Source organism: Harmonia axyridis, chromosome 1 (genome assembly GCF_914767665.1).
Source record: "Harmonia axyridis chromosome 1, icHarAxyr1.1, whole genome shotgun sequence".
Classification (NCBI taxonomy): Eukaryota; Metazoa; Arthropoda; class Insecta; order Coleoptera; family Coccinellidae; genus Harmonia; species Harmonia axyridis.
Window position 1 is genome coordinate 51495800 of NC_059501.1, and position 21831 is coordinate 51517630.

Below are 21831 nucleotides of genomic sequence, written 5' to 3' on the forward strand. Positions count from 1 at the left end.
TCCCGAACAAATATTATTGTATGAAAAGATTGTTCAAGGAAATTGTTTACTTGAAACAATAAAAAATATATTTTTCAAATAATTATATATTTGCTTTTTTATGCAATACGCTCTATTAGTGGTGACGTCACACACCGCCATTTCAGTTCTCTTGTCAGTGTTCGGAATCCGAACAAATAAATTGTCATTCAAATTGGTACGTTGTCGTTGAAAGAAATTGGCTTATTCTGATAAATAGGATTATTTAAGGAACGATTTTACTACTTTTACGATTTTAATTGATAGACAGAAGGAACGAGATTGATGCCAGTAAGTTTGAACTTATAGTTCAAACTAATAAACACGGCTTTTTACAAAATCTGGGGAATGATACAGGATTCAAACTTACTGGTATTTACCTCGTTCTTTCTGTCTATCAATTAATACTAAAATCGTTCTTTAAATACTCTTATTTATGAAAATAAGCCAATCCCTTCAACGATACCGTACTAATTTGAATGACAATTTATTTGTTTGGATTCCGAACACTGACAGGAGAACTAAAATGGCGGTGGGTGACGTCACACTAATAGAGCGATTAAGGATTGATTTGAAAATAGGTACATACATTGGTTGACTTTGAGCATCATTCAGGAATCTGAGAATTTTGGAAATACAATAATTATGAATTATAAGCTTATTATGCAAAATCTCTTTATATATTTAGAGTTTCTTATGTTTGTATATGTTGAAGGCAATTAGGAAACGAAGATTATTATTCAAAATAAAGGTTTATTTCACAAAGTACATAATTGTATCTCAGCGAAGAAATCTTTCATCCATGTTCAAAGAATACATTATAAAATTCTTTTTACTCTCTTCTAATTGATTCCCTGCTTGATTATGCATAATTTCGTCTACAAAATTTCCAACTTTTCAATTAGTGGTTCATCAACAATGTCCCCAGGATTATCTCCTTTCAACTCTTTCAAGATGAACACATTATGTTGAATACATCCTGATATCATGAGGATACAAATTAGAGCTAGACTGACCGTCATCAATAATTTCAATCGACAAAAAATTTTTTTTTCTTTTCACAAAACACATTCAAAAATTCTTCGATATCAGCTCCGTTATCGTTCGGCAAAACACGCACGTACCTCTTGCTCCGTGGTCACGTGATCTATCAACCGTTCGAACTGTACACCGCACGCTCCGCACCGGTGTGGATTTGCCGAACGCAGTAATAGATACCAGTTATCGGAACCGGTATCGCAATCCTCCTTGGTAAAGCTGGCAACATTGCATGTATTTTTAATAACAATACAAAAACAATAACAATGGATAATAGAAACCTTATAGAAAGTATGTTGTTGCTTAGGTAGGAAGAGGAAAAATATACAATCATTATAATTTCATATTTTTGAATTCCAAGTTGAACTTAATACAAATGAACAAAATAATTACATTTAAGTAAAATGGCTTCTCATTGAAAGACTCCTCGATCACCCATCCTAGAATTGACAAATCTCTGTCTGTAGTGACTTTTTTTATATTAAATTATAACCACAACTTTCTGCATTCTCAATATGGTCATCAATAGGAATATTGTGCATTCTTAAAATATCATGCAACACACAACATGCATATATGTGTGCAGCACTAGTTGAGCGGTAATTAAGTGCTCGATGTTTAAATAATCATCAGAACCTCATTTTCAACACACCATTGCACCTTTCAACAACATTCCTGCATGTTTTATGTGCCTTGGTATAAGGCTTCTCAGGTTATCCTTCTGCTGCACATTCTTTAAGTGTTAAAAACCAAGGCTGCAGGTGATCCTGAATCACCTAGTAACCAAAATTAATTATCATTATTGTTTATATACCAGTCTCGCAAATGATTAAATACATTCTACATGGTCCAAATAGCAGAATCATGCTTTGAGCCAGCATAACAAGCATTCCATTGCAATATTTTCATGTCAGAATCGCATATAATTTGACAGTTCATACTGTGGAAGCCTTTCCTATTGAGTTATGCAAAACCAAGAAAATTGCGTTTTTCCATGAATCCCTGACTTATTTCCAATTTATCCTATGTTGTTTTTTGAAATTTGATATAAGGTGTGTGAATAAGTCTTTCCCGTTTTTTTTTCAAATTTTGAGCATTTATTGTGAAAAAATGGTTACAAATGAATTATTGAAAGTATTGGCCATCGCTAGCTACAACTTTTCCCCATCTTTCTGGCAACATACGAATCCCGTTGCAAAAAAATTCTACCGGTTTGGCCTCTATCCAGTCATCCACCCATTTTTTGGCTTCCTCGTAGGAATGGAAGTGCTGGTCAGCCAGGCCATGCGTCATCGATCTGAAGAGATGGTAATCAGACGGAGCAATGTCTGGACTATACGGCGGGTGGGGTAGGACTTCCCATTTGAGCGTTTCTAAGTATGTTTTCACCGGCTGTGCAACATGTGGGCGAGCATTGTCATGTTGCAAAATAACTTTGTCGTGCCTGTCGGAGTATTGTGGCCGTTTTTCTCGCAGTGCGCGGCTCAAACGCATCAATTGTCGTCGATAGACCTCGCCTGTGATCCTTTCATTCGGTTTCAGAAGCTCATAGTAAACCACACCTAGCTGGTCCCACCATATACAGAGCATGAGCTTGGCGCCATGAATATTTGGCTTGGCCGTCGATGATGATGCATGGCCGGGTAGTCCCCATGATTTTCTTCGCTTCTGATTATCGTAACGGATCCACTTTTCATCGCCAGTCACGATACGATGCAGAAAACCCTTTCTTATATGTCGCTGAAGCAGCTGTTCGCAAGTGAAAAAACGCCGTTCGACGTCTCTCAGCTTCAGTTCGTACGGCACCCAATTTCCTTGCTTTTGGATCATTCCCATGGCTTTCAAACGCTTGGAAATGGTTGTTCGGTCAACTCCCAATGCTTCAGCAAGTTCTTCTTGCGTTTGACACGAATCTTCATCAAGCAAAGTCGCCAATTCTTGAACTTCAAAGATTTGCGGCCGCCCGGAACGCTCCTTGTCTTCCACGTCGAAATCGCCACTTTTGAAGCGTCGAAATCATCCGCGAACACTTGAATCATCGACACAACCTTCTCCATAAGCTTCCTGAAGCAACCGATGCGCCTCGGCAGCAGATTTCTTCAAATTGAACCAATAAAGTGAAACTTCCCGCAAATGACGTCGACTCGGCTCAAATTTCGACATTTTCACGATTTCAAAAATTTATGATGCGAAAAAATTTCAACTAATGTGTTAGTGTGGAATTGTTGACAGATGAATAAGCTTTGATTATGAAATATGTAACCATTAAATACTCGCACAGAATTGGTGGCGCCATCTCTTACAAAAAACGGGAAAGACTTATTCACACACCTGATATATCTCCCACTCAAATGATGTGTCACAGCTCTGCTAACTTGCTCAATACACCGAATAACCATCGTTTGACTGAGACTCAAGAAAAAAAACTTGGCCAAAACTTTTTTGATAACTCCCATGAGCATCAAAATTAAGGGCACACAACACTTGAAAAAGTTGAATTTAAACAAAGAAACTAATAACCAATCTTCTGTACCTACCTTCACATGAATCGGCACACAGGTTTTTCTAATGGGTTGCTGTAAACGAGGACCCACTTCATATATAAAATCAACAGTAATTGTTTAAGGAAAACGATAAAGCTTCCTGAAAAGTTCATCTGGTTCTTCAAAAGGATTACTAGTATCCCTAAGCTCTCGCCGTTCTATTTTTAACAGTTGCTGTTCCAATTTTTCTTCTATCGCCAAATGTAATTCGTAACTGATATCCATAGTAATTCTTATCTAGCAAGACTTAGAACTTGATCAAAATTTGAATGTAATGAATAACCTAAAAATCGAATTAAAATGGCCACTGTCACAATAATTGACGAATTACATGCTACTCCTGAGAATTGCGATCAAAGAGTAATGTTTCTACTGGGTATAAGGAAATTCCATTCCTTATACTATGGTTACATAATACCAATTCGGGACGATTCGGAATCGACGGGTGTATTTCTATTCGATTTATACCAACTCTATTCGATTTGAAGTTACAGAATAGGGCGTAAGGGTTTTCGATACCTTGTTCATGCCAATGCTATTCCAGTGCTAATCAACAACATTTGGAACTTCCAAAATATAGGTAGGATTCATTTCATTTTTTGAGGGAACAATGACGTGATAGTGAACTTGAACGTATCGTTTCGATTTAAAAAATTGATAGTATTCCTCAAATTGAAGTTTGAAACTAAACATATTCTATATCACCTTTAGAGGGACTTCTCATTTCAAATAACTCAACGCTCAATGTTTAGTAATATTATGAGTTTTGAATTGGTGCAAATTGGTGTAATTTTGCATCATCATATGACCGTTTCTCCAATCTCGAATGACATCTATTAATAAAAAAAAATCCGCCCTTTGTTATGAATTGTTTTTAAAGAAATAAATTATTTGACATTTATTGTGGTTTTGTTTTCAAATATAATTTTTTAATAATTTTAATAAATAATTGAATTTTAATAATATAAAATTCTAACAGTATTGAAATATTCAATTTTTTTATTAACACTTTATAAACCTACGGCAGAATTTTTTTTTTTTCAAGTTAATAGATGCCTTCGTTGATGAAGGAACAGTCATAACATAATGAATTGAGAATAAATTCACAACATTACATTTTTCGTTTCTTCAGATTTTTTAAATGTTGATAGTTTCGAAGATACCACTTCTTCACAATGTCCGTACCCGGAAAAAACGCAAGTGTTCCGATAGACAGAACAAAATACAATTTTTTTTTCCTATTTTGTTACTCTTTTATCATTGCCCTCACTCATTTTCTCTACGTCTTATAATACGTGTTAAATGTCGAATAATCATTTGAATGATCATTCTGAATTTCAGGAGAATATCAGAACTCCTCATCTGGACAAACAAACCGACAACCATAACATAAATAAATCACATGTCTTATATTCCTATACACATTGTTGTGGTCTCCAAAGGCGCATGAAATGAGAACTCGAAAGCTTCTCGAATTTTTCATTCTAGAAATCTCAATATGCAATATTTGATTTTTTCTGTGAAATCGTACAATCAGAGATAATCATACAGTTTTTTCTCATTTCAAATAAATTGCTATTTCTATTATCCATTTTCGAAATACGTCCATGGCAGTGGTTCGATATCATTTCTGTCTTCACAATATTTTCAACGATATTCTTATTTAGTATTATATAATATAGTATTATATAAACTGAACTGAATTTCTCAAGTTTACAAAAACACAAATTTACTCTTTGCTGGGATTCATCGAGAGTTGAGATTTAATTAGGGGCGATAAATACCAAACAGGCGGTTCCTTCAAGTAGAATGGGTGTGCCAAGTATAATCTACCAAAATATTTTGGGTAGTTCCATCTAGCGGAATTGCAGTTTTGGCGTAACCTTAATATTATTTGACCTACTCAATTCAATGTTTATTATTTGTATGTATAGACAATCATGAAAGAATAACAACACGTGCATGCGAAATATATCCTTTGTCGGTATTTTGAAAATAAGAATCTGACATGCTCTTCAATGAGAGCAGGCCCACTTGCCAATATATCTCTTATTTTGTTTTGTTGTCATAAAAATGATCTAAATGTCCATATAACTTTTCATCATCATTGGACTAGTAAACTGCGGGATGTGTAAATTTCACGTTTTCGCAGATTCAACGCGCACTCTATGCATGGAAGAGCTAATTCGTATGGGATCATCCATGTATCAATCTGACAATTCGAAGTAAATTCTATCGAAATTGAAATAAGCATAATTGAAGAAGTAACTTTTGAGAGTGTTTGCGGACGCACAAACCGACAAAAACGAAACCTTAGCTGGTAGTTTTTTTCATCGCAAAAAACGTGCTCTACTTTAGTTAGATTCGTAAGCTATATTCCGTTCTAAAATATTTGGATACAGTGTGAAACAAATAACATCTTGATTACATCATTACAATCATAGGAAAATCAAGCAGAATATCGAAAAAATTACCCAATATTATCATCAACTACTCTTTGTAGTTTTTCTCCAAAAATTTCAACTTTGACAATTCTTTTTTCTTCCAGATCCATTAACATAATCTAAACTTTATAAGTTAAGATGTATTTTATATAAACCTAGCCATTTGGGCTAAAAAATTGTATATTACTCATTAAACTTTCTCTTCTTCTTCTCTTCTTTCTCTTTTCTTAAGACTTAGTCTTGTTTCTTCCACTATTCAGCCTCCTGGGAAACAGATGTCCAGCTTTCGTGCCATCTCTTCGGAGGTCGGCCGGGGGGTCTCCGTGAATTTGGTCTTCCATCCTTTGCCCATTTTGCCCATTAAACTTTCGAGAATATTATATATTATTTCCTATTATAAATGTTTGGAATCGACCGAAACAATATTTTCAAAAAGTATAAGCGTTATTTGTTTAAGGTTTATTTCAAAAATCAGATAGATCGTATTAATTCTTCTAGGTCAAGTCAACGATCAACGATTTCCAAAAAATTTGCAGTATTTTCAATTTTGTTCTAGTGACAAAGTTTCATCTCTAGACTTTGATATAATATAATAATAATAATAAAAGGCCTTTATTGACAATAAAAAGAAATATTTGATTCACATATTATCAAAACAAATTAAATTTCAATTTTTCCTTCAAATTAAATTTCATTTCAATCGCAAGGCGGAGTTCAGGTGGGTGTAAACCATCCACTCAAACCCTGATGAAGAAAATAGCAATTGAGAGTATTATTGTGCTTTATGCAAAAAAAAGTACAAGTACTCTGAAGAAGAAAAAATAAGAATCAAAAAAACAATGGTGAAAATAAGAAATAATGATTTAGAGGAACCAAAAACTTATCTCACAACATGTCCCAGGCACGTTTTATTAATATTACTTTACTATAAAATGGATTTATTTCAGGTTATTTCTGGAAAACTTTATGCTGGTCCAGAAGTTGACATTTGGTCTTGTGGTGTCATTTTGTATGCATTGCTTTGTGGTACCCTTCCATTCGATGATGAATATGTGCCAACCTTATTTCGAAAAATTAAGTCTGGAATATTTCCAATACCTGAATATTTAAATGAATCTGTTGTTAGTTTGCTATGTCAAATGTTGCAAATTGACCCGATGAAACGAGCAACAATTGAAGACATAAAAAAGCATGAATGGTTTCAAAAAGATTGCCCCGCATATCTTTTTCCTTCTCCAGTAGAGCAGGATTCTTCAGTAATTGATACAGATGCTATAAATGAGGTGAGTTTTTCAAATTAGAATATTATTTTTTGCTTGTGGACGAATTATGCTAACGAATGTCTTGAAATAGCATGTATACCATATGGATATGGCCCGTCATTCACTTTGGTTACTATGGTGAAGAAGTTGGTGGTCCGTATATGTCAAATTCCTCAAAAAGCGTCGACTATTTCCTCAAACTTCAGTGATTTGTCTGTCACTAGAGCAACCGTACTTTCTGGTTAGGTTCGGTAACCTCGTGTACTCGTCTTGGCAGTTATCATTTTAATTTTCGGATTATTGTTTATGAACATTTTCCATGACATCTAACACTCAAAAACTTAATTATTTTAATTATGAAACAAATTCCTTCAGAGCCGTTGAGACTTTAGTTGATAAACATTAAACTTTTAGTTTATAACAAATTGAAAAAGATTAAGTATTTATAACCTCAAAAATTCTTTCAAAGAAAAATTGGTTGACCAATGACAAGTGTCAAGAGGTCCGCATATAGCAAGGTCTATAGAATACAGATTACTAAATCTACACCGAATAGAGAGGTATTACAGAAGCGACACTCTCCCTTTTTCATGGTACCCAACCGCCATATTGTCAGTAGTTATGTTTACATCTTTCCACGTGTTTCGGTGTTCGAGTTCATTGCCCGTTTGACACAAGTACGATATATACATATATAAAATTATTATTTATTATTATTAATGTATTCTATAAAAGCGATTTTATTGTATTTCAGGAAATTCAAGTAAGATAATAAAAGTCGGAAACTTACCATTAATTCAAATTCTGATGAAATACAAATTTAGGCTGAAAAATATTTTGAAATAGAATTACTACTTCCATTCAATACGCAGTCATGTCCCAAATATCATACAGTAATCATACAAATGTAATTTAAATGGACCGCCATGGCATAGAATTGAGAAGTTTTAATATAAATATTTACTATTCTGTGGTCATGTAGAACTACCAGCCTTCTGAGAGTTCTTCAAGGTCACCAAAATTGGTTACATCGAGAACAAAGGAAATGTCAAAGAGTGTCGCTTCTGTAATACCTCTCTATTCTGTGAAATCTATAGACCTTGCGGATATACAGTCCATTCAGGAATTATTGACATCCCGGGTGGCTTTGGAAAATCGAAATTAAGTTGGTACTGGCTCATTCAGTAACATTTTGAATTGCAGATTTCGGGTTGGCATTGGAAATTTCATTGACAGGAGGTTAGATTTCAGTTTGTTTGTGTTATTGGTTTTGATCGAAGAAATTTTGAAACTTAAAAGTTTTATCAATTTCAAACACACATTGATTAGTTTATTTGAGTATTTCTCACAGTACTGTTTGAAAAAAGAAGAAGGCAAGTCATTACAACCTGGATTATTAGTGGAAGAAAACCTGTGCAATACGATTTCACCTTCAAAGAATCATTGAATGATTTGATTGTTGCCAAAAGCAACCAATATATCAGCCTGGATGAAATTTGACCAAAAAGCATCTGGATTTTAATCAATCAACGTCAACATTACATAAACTTAATTGGTAACAAGTTCAAAACAGTTAATAAAAGGAAAATTCTTATTGATGAACAGAAAAATATAATAAGTTGAGTACGATTTTATGGTGAATACAGAGAATATTTGCAACAAAATGTGAAATTCATTTATCTGGAGGAAACTTGGTTTTTTGAAAATGGCAGCATTATTCAACAGTGGACTCTAGAAAGAAAACAAAAAGTTTTTCAAGGGTAAAGTGGAAGGATTACTATTTTGAATGCTGGATATTTGGATTTTCACCTGGATGTTTTGTTTTGACAGTGGTGATCATGAGGATTTTATAAGTCTATGAAGGGAGAATTATTTTATAATTGGGTTGCTAAACAAAGTCTTGGCATCGCATCTATAATTTATATATATTCTATATTGAAATTAAGTATTGTTATATCTGTTTTTTGTTCTTCAATGAGTAATCCAAAAATCTAATAAATTCCAATTGCTTTATAGAATTTTTACTGAGTATTTAATCGAAAAATATATTCAGAAGAGTAACTTCAAGAATTTCTTCACCTCTTACCCACTTGAAGATAATAATAGAATGCAATAAAATTGTAAAATTCACAAATTAAAAATAATTTCATGCGAAAATGCTTATAGTGAGTGAGTTAAAACTGTTATGGGCAAAATACTTCATGTAATTTAATAGTAACTAATATAAAAGCATTTCAATAAAAAACAGAAAACTTGTGTACAAATAGTACCTATATTTTTCATACAAGTTTAATCATTCATGTCATGAACAGTTTCAATAAGTAGTGACTTCAGAAAGTTATTTACACATCGGCTGATAAATTGGTTCCAATTTTGAAAGTTACAGTACAACTGTGATGTCAAAATTTTTCATATACTAAATGGATTCTTTGAATTTCATGTCTGTCTTATTATGATATGGCTGTTCCTTTCACTAAGCTATACTATTTAAATTTATCAACCAGGTTTTTCTGTTTTCTTCACCAGTTTAGACACCACAGTTAAAATGATCCATAAGAGTTATTTGATAAGAATTTTGCAAGCAGGTCGGTAGGTATCCAGTGTCCATCAGTAATGCAACAATTTTTGAAGAGCCTTTGGTGAAAAGGAATATGCATATTTTAATAATCTTCAATAGGATCTTTCATGGGCGACTCTTAAATGAATAGATATCTCTTCATTGGATTTCCTTGAAATTATATAGCATTACACTATTTTTTTACGTTATATAATCTGAATTTCAATTTATGAAATCATGACTGTATGTAATAATCGTGATTTCGAAAATTCAGGATCTTTCGGATACAAAAATAATGAAAATAATTTAAACTGGTTATTTCTATGATGAACCATAGCAATTTTTAGTGATATTTTTGTAACCAGAAATAAATCCGCGACTAGACGTTCAAGGCCTACTTCGATGTCAATAACTCCTGAATGGACTGTACAGGGTGAGCAAATAAGCGAGGTAAGCGGCTTAATCTCAGGATCCACTCATCGTAGAGACTTGCGGTGAAAAATGTTACCACTAAAGTGTACAAGAGAACACACTGGAAATTGTTTTGAAGTTCTCTACCGCTAGGGGCCGTAATAGCTACCGTAGAGTAGAAAAATGAATTTTACCGAAAATGTTTCAGACGAAGTTGAAGAAAAAATATCATCAATGTAATCTTTGGGAAATTTACTATCTTTTTGAATTGTCACTTTCGATTTTACGACATCAAATAAGGGTAGGTGAAAGGGTGAAATCTGACTGATAGAAACGCCTGTAACTTCAGTTTGGCTCAACATTTTTGAGCAAATTAGATCTCGTCTGAAAGATAATATCTTGTTGATTGAGGACAAAATATAGTCATGATAAATTTGTTTTTGCTGCTTTCGATAGGGGGCGCTAAGTCAGAAGTTCATTGTTTTGTTCATTTTATTCCGAAATTTCAAATGTAATGATAGGATTTTCTTAACAGAAATAGAAGTTCCATCAAATTTGCATGAAAAAACCTGAAGGTCGAAAGCGATAATTCCAGGCTTTCAGAAAGGCCGAAAGAAGATATTCTTCAACTGATGCACTGCGAAAAATCAAATTGTGTTTCAAGTTCTGACAGAAACAGAAATCCCATCAAATTTGCATGAAAAATCCAGAAGGTCGCAAAGCGATAGCTTCAGGCGTTCTGGAGTTATAGACGAAAGAAGACACAATTTAGTTTTTCAGTGCATCAGTTGAAGAATATCTTTTTTCGTCCATAACTCCAGAACGCCTGAAGCTATCGCTTTGTGACCTTCTGGATTTTTCATGCAAATTTGATGGGATTTCTGTTTCTGTCAGAACTTAAAACACAATTTGATTTTTCGCAGTGCATCAGTTGAAAAATATCTTCTTTCGGCCATAACTTCAGAACGCCTGCAGCTATCGCTTTGCGACCTTCTGGTTTTTTCATGCAAATTTGATGGGATTTCTGTTTCTGTCAGAACTTGAAACACAATTTGATTTTTCGCAGTGCATCAGTTGAAGAATATCTTCTTTCGGCCATAACTTCAGAACGCCTGCAGCTATCGCTTTGCGACCTTCTGGTTTTTTCATGCAAATTTGATGGGATTTCTGTTTCTGTCAGAACTTGAAACACAATTTGATTTTTCGCAGTGCATCAGTTGAAGAATATCTTCTTTCGGCCTTTCTGAAAGCCTGGAATTATCACTTTCGACCTTCAGGTTTTTTCATGCAAATTTGATGGAACTTCTATTTCTGTTAAGAAAATCCTATCATTACATTTGAAATTTCGGAATAAAATGAACAAAACAATGAACTTCTGACTTAGCGCCCCCTATCGAAAGCAGCAAAAACAAATTTATCATGACTATATTTTGTCCTCAATCAACAAGATATTATCTTTCAGACGAGATCTAATTTGCTCAAAAATGTTGAGCCAAACTGAAGTTACAGGCGTTTCAATCAGTCAGATTTCTCCCTTTCACCTACCCTTATTTGATGTCGTAAAATCGAAAGTGACAATTCAAAAAGATAGTAAATTTCCCAAAGATTACATTGATGATATTTTTTCTTCAACTTCGTCTGAAACATTTTCGATTAAAATTCATTTTTCTACTCGACGGTAACTATTACGCCTTCAAAACAATTTCCAGTGTATTCTCTTGTACATTTTAGTGGTAAAATTTTTCACCGCAAGTCTCTACGATGAGTGGATCCTGAGATATAGCCGCTTACATCGCTTATTTGCCCACCCTGTACATGAAGCAGGTTACCTGAAACATTGAAAACCTTATTGGTTGTTCATTTACTGGTTTGCATTTACGGTTGATTATGACTTTTAAGTCAACGCCAATTCGTTTTCGGAATTTCTTGTTATCCAGCATAAGCTAAAGCCTTTGTTAGGTAGATAGAGATTTCAGATATTTTTTTTAACTTAAGAATAATAATTAAATCATGCAGCATACAGTTTGGTATCAACATCATAATTACTGACAGACACGTTCACCCCCAGAAATAAGTCAGCGATATATAATAATATATAAAGAAGTGGTCCAAGTTCTGAGCCTTGCGGTATACCACCCTTGACTACAAACCTCCCAGAACGGCAATCGTCCACTCTCACCGAGAACTCACGACCCGATAGCCAATCTTGAATCTACCGGAGCAATTGACCCCGAATTCTCAAATTTTGCAGTTTCAGAAGCATACGCCGATGGTGGCAGTATCGAATGCTCTTTTGAAGTCCACATAGATGACATCAGTGGGGTCGCCATCATCGAGCCTCTCGGTCCAGCTATTGAAATTTATGAGTAAATTCGAGAGGACAGAGCGTCCAGGCAGAAACCCGTGTTGATTCGAAACTATATGTGCATTATTGTCAATAATAAACTGTGTGATTTATCTTGCAATGATTCTCTCTGACAGTTTTCTAATCATAGATCTGGACCCGAAAACTCTAGTTTCGGGCGGTAAAGTAGGCAATTCACCTGTAGGCTCATCAACAAATGCTCCATTGAATTGTCTATCTAAAATATCAGCCACCGATTTTATTAAAGTTGAACGGTCAGTTCTGCGCAATAGCGGCCACAAAGTTGGGATTCATCCAAGTCTCAGTGATTGCAATAATATAAGCATTGGTATGGACTATTAGTTGATCAAATTTCGCCACTAACGAGTCAATATCGGTGTGCATGAGATTTGGGTTTTCAGGAGGAAGTTTCATTGGGCTTTATTGTTCTCTTAGGTTAGTTGCCTTCCTTTGCCTAAAAATTTCTACCTCTGGCAAAGTTGAACCATTCATACGCAACTCCACTAGGCCAGAAGGTGTTCTGGTTTACTACATATTTTAGGTTAGGATGGACACCCACCATGAAACTGTTATTGGTCGGGTTTCCAATTTTAGGTATACATCTTTTTACAGAAACTTGATCATTTGAGGTATTGGCGTGTTTTACAATATGGTTCACAATGATTTTACAGCCCTTGTCAGTTTCAATCTTAGATAGGTAAAGCCAAAGTTTTCTATCATTGTTTTTTTTTTTTTTGTTTCAAATTCATTATTATTGGTTCTAGTACCCAAGTTTGGTTTTCTTTTACGTTGAATTGTCCAACCAGTAGTATCTCTTCGCGGGGCTACCCCATTTTGTTCTGGTATTGCTTAAATTTGTAATTTTCTTTATAACATGCATCTGTCGACCCTCCGCAAGTTTTGAAGATGAGGTATTTTTGGAGTAGGATTATTGTAATATCTTCATGGATGGAAGTTCATGGATACCATCCGTGAGGTTGTGACTTGTGGGTACATTATTCGAACTGTGAGATTTATATGTTGTTTTTAACTGTTCATAAGTAGGGTTAATTTTATGTCGATGCGTTAGACTCCGTATTCGTACATTGGTTTGTTTATTAGTCACACCACCACGTAGTTCGAATATGCATGAATGGGAAATATCGGTAGTTCCAGAAAATAAGTCAGTTTTACCATTGTTATTGTTGACTTTGTTGTCGCCTGTTTATTTTTGTTTTTTCATGAGCGATAACGTTTTTATCGGTAACTTAACTGCTCAAGGTTGCACTTTAGGGTCTTCTGCAATTTTGGTTATTTGTTTTGATTCCAAAATGTAATTTTTTTCGTGGAGTAAACCATTATTTTCTATTAGAATTTTTTTTCTTGAACTTCTTTAATTCTTTCAAAAGAATAAAAACGGCACGGTTGGACAAGTTTTCATATTTTGATTCGCATCATTCAAGCGTGTTATCTGATAACAGCGTATCATTTTTTTGAATTATTGGCACAGCTATAGTGGAATATATTTAGATAATTCATACACACTAGACTTTCGCATTGCTGGCAGAGCACTTATATAAACTATTGTCACTCACACTATTTTTTGCTTATTCATCGAGATCGCGATCGGACTCTCTAGTATCGTCAGCCGCCATTTTAAAAAAATTGAATACATCCATAAGAATTTTTTTCTATTCATGTCTATATCATTTAGGGCATTGATGCCTAGTGTACATGAGATGTAACGTAATCGGTACGTCGCTATAGTTTTCAATAGGCAAAAATACATTACCAGTAATTAGACAATGCATATGAGACGCTAATGACTATCGTACTCGACAACGCATTTCTTCCTATCTGAATTGAAAACGATCACTTTGCAACTCATCTGCACCAGGACTAATGGTCCTCAATTGATTATGTTTTTCATATATTTTTGTGTATTAGGTTTGTGATAAATTTGGAGTAAAAGAAAAAGAAGTGCACAATGCCTTACTCAGCGGAGATCCTCACGATCAACTTGCCATAGCTTATCACTTAATTATTGACAATAAACGTATAGCTGATGAGGCTGCAAAAGCAGAAATTAAAGATTTCTATGTAGCTAGTAGTCCACCTCCAGTAAGCATCAGTCCAGTTCCAGTTTCTAATGATGGAACTTCAAGTCCTTTAAAACCACATCCTGAAAGAATAGCACCTCTTAGAGATCGAGTTATTGCTTCAAATCATGCAGCATCTGGAGAACGTGGAAGAGGTAATGACATTATGTTCTATCTTTAGCGGATTTTCATTGTAAGGTAATCAGGTAGTCTTTTAACATTCACCTGTGTGCTCAAGCCGCTTTGATCATAGAAGGTTTGATTGAGTAAATAGTATGTTCATTTCTTCATCAAACATTTTATGGATTAATAAAAATCCTAAAATGTGTGTTATTCGCTAGGTTTCCCAGATTAGTGATTTAAAGGTATCGAATTGTAGGGTTGCGCGAAACCAGAATACCGATATGAGATCGACATAACCATATTTTCTAGTGTAGAGAATATTCAGTTGGATCTGAAATAGAAACAGGCAATCTTCAGTGACCAGTCACGCTTCTGCCTGGAGATGCATAATGGTTAGTTAGAGATACTAGTACTGGGACACAGTTACAAAGTATATATTATAGAACTTAGAATCTAACTTGCACAAGCTTCCAGCTTCTGAAAGCTTCCAAATTCCATCCAAATAAAATCCGTCAACCGGGTTTCTAGAGTCCTGTTCTGTAGTCCTATCAGCAAGATATGAAAGGTGAGTTGCAGTAGAACGACCAGAAAGGAAGCCATACTTGGTGTTTGGATTGATACCGCTCCAAAGACTGATACAGCAGTCTTTTATGATCCTCTTCAAAAACTTCAGAGCCTCCAAATCAGTTTGTCTAAGTAGCGATTTGAATGTGGAAAATTTGAGTATTAATTTTCATGACAAGAATTTTTTTTAAGAAGTCTTGATTTTCTTTAAATTGAAATTATCTTCCTCTGAACCAACTAGAGTTTCCATAAATGTAAAAGGAAACACGTTTTATCCTTTGATTGATTATGTGTTGTCAAAAGTCTTTGAACCACTTATCAGTGATCATCAGGCGATTCAGGTCATTTTTTTCCAGCACTTCTCACTTGAATACTGAAATGTCAAAAAAAGATATTGAATTTGGAAATTTAACTCAAACAAACGATAGCTATAACCATAGTATAAGCATTCCTTATACTATGCTATAACCCAGCTATTGCTCTTTTATTTCAATGTTTGTCCTCATTGAATTTCTGACCAACTTAGCACTCGTAAAAAAAAAAGTTTATCGAATAAAAAAGCTTTTGTGCTTTTTACTTTTCATTTATGATGGTGTTTTGAACATCTCTGCCAATTTTCAGCTTTATGCGATTGTAAGCTCACTCCTATTTTTTGAGCTAACTTGACAGGACTAATCGAGACAAAAATGAAAAACACCTATTTAAAACCATGTGTAGGCATATTTTATCATTTTCAGAAAAAATGTGAAACACATGAAGTCACAATAGTGAATAACAATTATTTTTTATGTGAAATGAAATTCCATCTAGTAAAGATTTATACATACTATGTAAAAAGTAATTTCATTCTAGTGATTTTTCTGAAATTAGAAAAAGGAAAAAAAAATGTTCTAAAAGAATTGACTGCTTCATGTTATAGGTCCTGTAGTGAAGAAAGCCAAATGGCATTTGGGTATTCGATCACAAAGCAAGCCGAGTGATATTATGATGGAGGTTTATCGAGCCATGAAAGCATTGAATTATGAATGGAAAGTGATTAACCCTTATCATGTTCGTGTTCGACACAAGAATATTCTTCATGATAAATATGTACTCATGTCTCTTCAACTCTATCAGGTATATTTTTTTATAGTCAAAGAGTTTTATTTATATTCTTTTGTAAATATTAAAATTATGTTTCAATTTTCAATATAATAGAGTTTAAAAACTACAAATAAACTCTGAAAAAAACAGTGGAATTATTCTCCCTGTGGTGGGATACTTCATTATCCATTGATCGGTACCCCTCCCTTCCCCACACCATAGTAATTATGGTGGTAACGATAATAAATTAGTAGATTCTACAACAGAGGTGATAAGTGTATTCAGCGAAGATAGTATTTCATATTGTTAGCTAATAATTGAACAATTGAAAAACTAGAACTTTATAATGTATTATTGGGTTATAAAGTCTTAGCCATTCTAATACATAGATAGGGTCTACTACTTAAATATTGTTGAAATGATATATTCATATTTTGAGTTATAAACCAAAAAAAAAATATCATTTCAACAATATTTAAGTAGTAGACCCTATCTATGTATTAGAATGGCTAAGACTTTATAACCCAATAATACATTATAAAGTTCTAGTTTTTCAATTGTCATGCATCCTCAAACTGATGGTATTCGTCCTAAGCAAAAGATTTCTATAGTATTGGAAAAATTCTATTTGAGAGGTAATATGATTAATAAAGATAGGATGGTGTACCAATATGGCCTTGAGGGAAGGGCACATTTATAGGGGTGTTCTAAATTATTTGGTCTAGTTTATCGGAATATTGATTTGCAGTGGGGGAGAGAGAGAATTTTATTTTTTACGTTACATCAAGTAAAATCCATGTGTATCAATGTTTTCAACAAATATATGCTTATAAACTACATCGAACACTCAATAAAATGAGTATATATATATAACGTCGCTTTAACGCAGTTACAAACTTTTTGACGAAGAAAATTAACGAAAGATTCAATACTGCCACTCAGCAATATTGAACCCAATGTAGCTATATTAGTTGAGAATCACCAGATACATCCATCTATTAGATTTTTTTGTTCTTTTTCGTACTTTTTTTGTCAACCAACAATTATAAAAAGACGGGTTGCTATTGAAACTTCAAAGTTTTAACCCCCCCCCCCCTTCACTACAGTAGGTGAGGGAAACCCTGTATTTTTTATTTTTAAAAGAGTTTCCTGTGAGGAAAATTTTTATTTCTGATAAAAATTGTACAATTTAATATCAACAAAAATTAGAGAAAATGTCGGCTTCACACAGTACAAAACTATGATAAGAGAGTTTATCACCGCCAATAATGGGTATTAATGTCCATTTTGAAACATCAATCATGATGACTACTAGCTCATCTCTCTCCGCCCACCGGCCGTTTTCAGCGTTATAGTCTTAACATTTTTTCTTTGCCGCACTTTGTTTTTCAGCTTAGGGTCCGTAAATCATGTTTTTGTAACTTGTAGATGTCACTTTGTCTATGTTAAGAGTCCGAATAAATTTATATTGTTCTAAAAAGAAGAAAAAAAAACTATTTTATAGTGTGCATATTGTATAATTTTGATATTGTAATTAGGCGGAAATTCTAGGTTAGGTAGGATGTTGATGTTTCAGAAGATTTATAGATAGAAAACCAGGTCGAAGGGTAGGATAGGTGTAAAACAAGCCACTTGCACTTTGGTTGCCTAGCCTGCTCTCGAGCTGGTATTAAAGATAATTTTATATTGATTGTATCATTTTTTTTACTATGCATAAGTAAATAAATTATATTTTTAGGTTGATTATAAGAGTTACCTTTTGGACTTTAAAAGTTTGAGTACTGAGGAAGTTGAAACCAATCCAATGAATACCGCTGTCATGCTTGGATCCGTTCCTACCCCTCTACAGAGTAGCAATATTTGCCTTTCTAATAAAAATAGTGGTCATCATACTATGGAATTCTTTGAAATGTGTGCTGCCTTAATTATACAACTAGCACGCTGATAAAGTCTTGGTGGCACATAGCATTTTAAGAAATACTCCTTGAAGTTTATTATTTGGGCTTAAGATAAAATAGAAATTTATTTATCTTACATATTTTATGAATTGGACTCTTGTTTCTTCAATATTTAAAAAAAGGTGAGTTCGAAATATTTTAAATTTGAATATTTTAGTTAACTATAGTAAAATTGTGGTACAAAATGAGCTTTATCAAAAAATTTATATTGGTGTCTGTTATTATTTCAATTATGTAATATATTCCTAAAGTTCAATTGTTTCTGAATGTTATGAGTTTGTAAAAAACTAATATTCCCTTATTGTGAACTTTACCAATGATTTGTAATAAATGAAATAATTATTGGTATTTCAAGAATGATTTTTTCCCCTTTTCTAATTTTTATTTAATATTATTTCAAAATGAAGTTGCATCATTTCTAATTACAAAGTATTTGAAATGACAACTAGATCACTCTGACTTTTTATTTCTTTGAATAAAACAAAATGAACAATTTCCAGAAAATGTAAACTAAGGCTTCAGACTTAGTGTATAATGGATATATGTATATTGTATTAGGCAATTTAAGAAGAAGAGTGGTAGATAAAATTCATGCTAATTTTCTTTTGGTTAATTCATTGCTAGTAAGCCCCAGATCTAGAAAATTAGCCCACGGATCTACCTTGCTAACTGTTTTACCTTGTCAACAGATCAGTGTTGCCGAACACACCGATTTATCGGTATTTATACCGCTTTGACAACTACTCTCCCGATATACCGAAAGGTGATAGATATATATCGTCTTTTCGATTTCATAGATATCATGCCGAAATTGAATCTTTTACCGAAAATTTAATTAATATTAATAATAAGATGCATAGAGAAGAGATAAGATGAACATATCTTGCTCGATTTAGATGAATTAAGATCAAGATTCACAAGGGTCGTGGCCTTCATTACCGGAAAGTTATAGACCAACAGGGTTTTCGAAATTCCTAGAAACTTGTAACTCTGGGATTTCTGGCTTATATATGTTTATTACTCTATAGGATTAAATGGTACCGACAACATTTCAATTAAATTCAAAATTTTTAGAAATTGACGATATATACCAGCTTTTTGCTGTTTAAGGGTCAGGAACAAAAAAATATTATGGTGCCGCTGTTACGAATTATCTTTTCAGTGGCAACGAACATCTCACAAAGAACAAATAAAAATTTTCAAAGTCAGGTGCTTGGATTTTCAGATAGAGGCATGTCAACAAATAATTACTAGATTCCCATTAAAAAAATAATATCATTAAGGACTTGAATATTTTTGAGGCCATGAATGTTAAGGATAGCAAAACTGCCTCTGTGATTCCAGTATGCCGGTTTCCCTGTTTGATAAGTGACAAAGATTTTCAAAAATGCGACACAGAATGGAGAACTTTGCGAAATACAGAAAAAATTAAAGATTTTCCTGATGATACTGTGTTAAATTGGAAAGAAGTGGCTCTGATTAAGAATGGTGATAGCACTCCCACTTTTCCGACTGTGACTAAATTTTTCGATATTTTTACGTTACCTCATTCATCAGCAAACGTGGAACGAATTTTTTCTGCCATAAATCACATGAAAACGAGTCAATGCAATAGACTCTCACCAGAAACAACTTTTGGTTTATTGCACTCAAAAAGATTGATAAGAACTGCAGGACCTAACTATTTCGATTTTATTTATTTTTTTACTTTATGTTATTTTCGGTTAGAAGAAAATGTATTATTAGATAATTAAATGTTCTTTTGTTTATGTTTTGTTTGAAAAATTGATATTCTTGGAAAAATCTTCCTTATACCGATTTCTACCCCAAATACACCGATTTTGTGCAGTCATTTATACCGATATTGAGTTTAGACGTCCGGCAACACTGCAGCAGATATACCTTGCCTATGAATCTAATTTGCTCACCATTCTACCTCTGACCCACAGATTAGTAAACAGTATCTGCAGGATCATTTTTTTTTTGTGTTCAACTTCGGTTATCACTGTTCAGAGAAATCAAACAATAAATTATATTGCATGGAATGTACTTCCAAATAATATTAATCATCATTGACTCTAAATGAGAATCTTAATATTTCACAAAGATTTAATTCAAGTATGCAACTCTAAACCGGATATTTTCAAAAATGTTCATAACATGTGAATCAACCAAATGGAATCATTTCAATAAAATAATGCTCTGCAAATAGGTTTAACCCAATACTATTACATTCTTCGCTCCTAAAGAAGAGCTACAGCCATCTTTATAAGATAGTATAGAACCAAGTTCCATAGATCTACAGACCTTGGCCTGCAACGCAGATTGTCATCGCCGCATCCGAACGTAAATGGCAGGTATATTAGTTCAGAGCGATAGCGCAAGATGTATTATAGAGTTATTGCAACATACAAATAAGAGATCTTTTATTAAACAATCTTTCAGGGTAATTTTAAAAGTTAAGTATTGTAAGGCACTGTTAATGAAAACGAAAGTCACTAAAGTGACAGATCTTTAAATTTGTATTTTGTCTCCTGATTTGTGATCTGATAGTCATTAATCAAATAATTTATTGGGTAAAAGTGCACAATCGACCATGAAAGAAGAAATAGAGTTAACAATTTTAGCTGGGTCCAGTGATAAGCAATTGATTCTTCATAATACAGTTTATGTAGAAAATATATCAAAACCAATTGAATCGGTTTTTGTTAATATAAAAAGATGAGCATTTTTTTTTTGAATAACTTCGGTTTTTTGAGAATTGATTTGCAAAGACTCGGACATGCACTCAAGATTCCAGGAAAAATGGTGACTAAAACAAGGAATACAGTGGATGGTAAATAGTTTTGTATTTATCAGACATCAATTAATCTTTCTAAAGTTTTAAATGCTGAGTTATCCTAATTGACTAGTTGACTTGGAAAGTTTTGTCAACTGCTAGTCCAATCATTATCACAATTTATTATTACAACTGCACACTTCATTGTGGAAAATCATTGACTCTTATTAGATTATTTGAAATTTGAATCAACTTGCTAGAAATAGATATCACGAAGATACACAGGTAAGCTATCAGCTGAATTGTAGTTCCTATTATGAACTCGAATGATTTACTTGCTATTAATCAATTTTTAATATGGGAGGAGCTATACCAAACTGCTGGGGTTTTGTGAGTGGAACTATAGATAAATTTTTCAACCAAGTATGCATCAAGAAGAGTATTACTCAGAACAGAAAAGAGTGTACTGTATAAAATATCAGTCTATTTGATGTACATATACCTATTTGAATGGAAGTCACATTAAAGAAGAAAAGAGACCCATGCCGAGCCGTGCCGCCAGAGTTATCTTTAGACATCTTAGTCTGCTGAAAGCGTCCAATTATTAT

At 33.5% G+C, this 21831-nt stretch overlaps 1 protein-coding gene and 1 long non-coding RNA gene across 3 annotated transcripts in view; one reads left to right on the forward strand and one right to left on the reverse strand.

The window, feature by feature from the left end:
* The window catches only part of LOC123670675 (5'-AMP-activated protein kinase catalytic subunit alpha-2), a 32449-nt gene extending 13657 nt beyond the window's left edge, over window positions 1-18792 (forward strand). The window contains exons 2-5 of one of the 2 annotated variants that reach the window (XM_045604230.1): window positions 6991-7326; window positions 14565-14871; window positions 16323-16519; window positions 18225-18792. In XM_045604230.1, the coding sequence (XP_045460186.1) occupies window positions 6991-7326; window positions 14565-14871; window positions 16323-16519; window positions 18225-18431 (1047 nt within the window). In that variant the 3' untranslated portion in view covers window positions 18432-18792. The remainder of the gene's footprint in view (window positions 1-6990; window positions 7327-14564; window positions 14872-16322; window positions 16520-18224) is intronic. The other variant, XM_045604298.1, reaches the window with a different exon arrangement.
* Window positions 10221-12212, reverse strand: LOC123670808. Its single transcript, XR_006745994.1, has 3 exons — window positions 12082-12212; window positions 11647-11648; window positions 10221-10274 (listed from the first exon to the last, which is right to left on the reverse strand). It is a non-coding gene; the product is annotated as an uncharacterized LOC123670808 (long non-coding RNA).
* Window positions 18793-21831: the final 3039 nt, after the last annotated feature.